General features: G+C 42.6%; 1 protein-coding gene across 1 annotated transcript in view; it reads right to left on the bottom strand.

Moving 5' to 3' along the window:
- Window positions 1-3,588, bottom strand: part of bmper (BMP binding endothelial regulator) — a 30,392-nt gene that overhangs the window by 5,339 nt on the left and 21,465 nt on the right. Inside the window, exons 9-12 of the mRNA XM_035672502.1 lie at window positions 2,879-2,978; window positions 2,396-2,505; window positions 2,051-2,185; window positions 1,736-1,840 (exon numbers count right to left, since the gene is read on the bottom strand). Coding sequence (XP_035528395.1) covers window positions 1,736-1,840; window positions 2,051-2,185; window positions 2,396-2,505; window positions 2,879-2,978 — 450 coding nt within the window. The remainder of the gene's footprint in view (window positions 1-1,735; window positions 1,841-2,050; window positions 2,186-2,395; window positions 2,506-2,878; window positions 2,979-3,588) is intronic.

Here is a 3,588-nt window from a genome sequence, read left to right as displayed (position 1 = left end):
TGTGTGTGTGTGTGTTTAGAGGGTTGAGGTGGGCTGTGGTGACCTCTCCACCACTCATGATAGCTTGGGACAGGTGTGTGAGTTGCTTCTACACATCGATGTAGAGGAAACATTAGTCTTTCACTTTAAAATGTTTGCTTGTTATGAAAGAGTGCGACAGACGTGTTTGCTTCCACAAGGAACCTGTAAGTTAAGTACACTATACATCTGATGCCCAAGCTGCAGGAATTACTTTCACACTGGACGCCCCTATATACAGCCAGTGTTTGGTTTGTACGTTCTGGGCTTCTGTAGAAACAGCATGGAAGGAGTCTGGAACAACACAAACCCATCTGCACCAAACAATCTGAGTGCACTCAGCAGGTTGAGGCCAGGAGGTTTCCAACCAGCTATCACTTCATATTCAGTTACACAGATGTGACACACTGATGATACACTAACACTGCTGGTTTTACCTCACAGCCTCTGGGTCACAGTGATATGATGCTGTAAGAATTCAGTGTGACACTCTGAGACTTTCACAGTTCTTATTTAGTAATCAGATCCATCGCGGTGGTAAGGTGCTAAAAGGTAAAGTGTAGCAATCGGTGTAATGACCCCAGCATGGGCATCCTCTTCTCCTGCTTCATCATCATGACACGAATGCAACATTACACCGTGTTGCATAAAAACACATTTTGTCACGTGGTTGTAAAGATGAAGTAAATTCCTAATTTGCCATCACAATTTCCCAGCAATTAAACAGCCATAAATTATTATAAATATAAATGCTTATTTCAAGGTCTCCAGATGTGAGAAAGATTAGTTTTCACTGGAGACAGGACTCACTGCAGACCACCTACATCACCCAGCAGCCGCCTGTTCTGACCACAAACAACAGGTGAGGGCTTGTTGTAACCGCTGGAAGCGTGTGAACTTGGACTATCACTGATGCCGGCTTTGACTGCGTGACCGCCTGCGGCCGGCGGTATGCAAGGAATCCACTCCATCACCAGCGGCCGACAGATGACCCCACAGCGGCCTCTGCGACAGGTGAACCCAGCACAAACCTTCCTCCTGCCAGCAGTTCCCAGAGTGTGACAGCTAACGCCATGCTTGAGCTGCGTGTAACATCGCTAATGTGCTAAAAGGGTGTTTTACTGTTGCACAGGAGAAACCTCACTGTTATAGGAAAGTGCTGGGAAGTGATGGGTTCGATACGGCCTCTGTGTCTTTTAGCATGAGTCATAAATCTGACAAATGTATTATATCAATCTGTCTTATCTCCTAATCAAAATGAATTGCACAAGGATGCTAAAATGTGATGTAATATTTTTTATAAATAATAGTCTTTTTACTCTTTCGCCCATAGTGCTCAATTGTGAATTGGCTGATTTGGAATATTATCAGTTTTATATAGTTTTTATGACATGTATTTTTAACAAAATGACTAAATTCCCTGCTTATACTGGAAATTACATACTTTAACGTTAAGACTTTAAGAAGAACATCTGACATTAGTAGTTTTAGACTAGAGGATAATTGCTTTTAGGTGAAACAGTAAATCAGAGGAGTGTTGCTGTTTTGAGACGTCACACATGTGCAGTGAAAATGATGCAGTTAGTCACAGACTGTAAAGTGTGAGCGTCAGACAGATGAGACAGAGAGAGAACAGATAAAGTGACACAGAATAGCTTGATGTAAACCCTGCAAACGGGATGTAAGCTGGTGATTGGCCGGCGGGCCTGTCACTCACCGAGGGGCAGCTGGTGATTGGTACACACTGTTTGGGCCGACACTCGATGCTTCCTTTAACGCAGGCACAGAGAGTGCAGTTAACGGACGACCACATGTCTCCTTCCTGCGGGACAGAAGACACAGCAGGTTCAGAATACAACCACCCAGACACACACACACACCACCACCGTCCATCTGTCCCTCCGTCTGTCGGTCCATACTCATTATCATCCATTTGTCCTTCCATCCATCCATTCTACCATCAGTCTATCTGTCCATTCTCTATATCCATTCATCCATCTACTGTATCTGTTCATCCGTCCCACTCTCTCACCCTGTAGATCTTGTTCCGGACTCTGCAGTACTTCACTTCCTCCACCTTCACGTAGGAGAGACACTCCTCGCAGCACTCGTCGCCGTGGCAACTCCCTGGCCGCGAGCACCGCCTATTGCACACCACCGTGGAATCCTGGGAAGAAGAACGGCCCAACGGGGAAGAGGGAGCAATGGTCAAACAAACAAAAAACCAAAAGAAGTGATTTCAACAGCAAGGATTTGGTGTACAGTGGGGTTGACAGATAAAAAGAACACAGGGTCTTTATTGCTGTGATGATGATGATGATGATGATGATGATGATGATGAAGATGATGAAGGACTGTTTTACATGCAGGCCCGTACCTTGCAGGTGCAGGTGGTGCAGTTGTCGTGTAGGAAGCAAGTGCCGTTCTCGTAAACTTCACTGTGAAACAGACAGCTTCCTAAAGACAGATCGAACACCTTCCTTTGACCTGAGGGAGGAAGAGGAAGAGGAAGAGGAAGCGAGTCAAAGATAAGAAACAGAGAAACACTAAAACTCAACAATGAGTTATTGGTGACTTTTTGGGTTATTTAGCTTGTTCCAGTTATTTGCTTACAGCTGGTCTTCACCCTGTGCAGTGCATTCAGACACTGTAGAAAAACCTTTCTCAGGCGAAACATTCACAGAACCTTCATTAGTGTCATTGGGAACATCTGTTATCAAGGTTTTTTAGTGTGCTGCATCGAATGGTTTCAGTGTAAAGATGGAAATTAAAGTTGAGGAAATATAAAAAGAGGAAACTTCAACTTTTATATCAACTTCCACACAGGTTCCAGGTCAGAAATGTAATAACTGGTCTTTACCGAGACATCTGGGACAGCAATGTCCAGGCGGGGTGTGGCTGAGGTGGGCGGGGCAGGAAAGGACAGGACACACCTCCTTCATGCAGAGAGTCCGCCCTCCCTGGAACAACAACAAAACACTATTTAATTAACATGTGGTCCTTCACTTTACCCCTGGAGGACATTCTAACAATAAACATGAATGTACATTATTTTAATTATTGATGAAGGTAAGTAAAAAAAAGTTTGATTGAGGTGTTTACATGTTTCATAGTAACATTTCTCGACAAGTTATCCAAGTTTTTAACTTTTTGTTTGGTTGTCTGGTTAATATTTGGGAATTGGGATTTATTTGTTTGGTGGCTTACTTGGAAGTCATATTATATTTAGACTTTAATTCAACTAAAACACCTGAATTTAAAAAAAGAAAAATATAATAATATATTTTCAGTTTTGCAGTTTGTGTGCATTGACTAAATAAAATCTAGTATAGTCATATTCCTTTTTCACATAAATATGTTTTTCTTTGAATGCTCAGACAGACAGAGAATAACAGATTTGAGCACATAAGTAAGTATATGCACAATATTTCTGTATCAGCAAGGAAAACTATTCCACCTCTGTATGTGTGAATATGTGTTAACAAGCCTACAGGTCGTCCCAACAAGGTGCAAGCACATTAATGCTGTAATGTGTTTATGGACCTACCTGTAGGGTTTGTTTGTCTAATG

This window comes from Morone saxatilis, unplaced genomic scaffold (assembly GCF_004916995.1).
Source record: "Morone saxatilis isolate NCDOM2014 unplaced genomic scaffold, NCSU_SB_2.0 Contig24, whole genome shotgun sequence".
In the NCBI taxonomy this organism is placed as follows: Eukaryota; Metazoa; Chordata; class Actinopteri; family Moronidae; genus Morone; species Morone saxatilis.
Note: the sequence above shows the minus strand (reverse complement) of the source record. Positions and strands in the feature narration are given on the sequence as shown.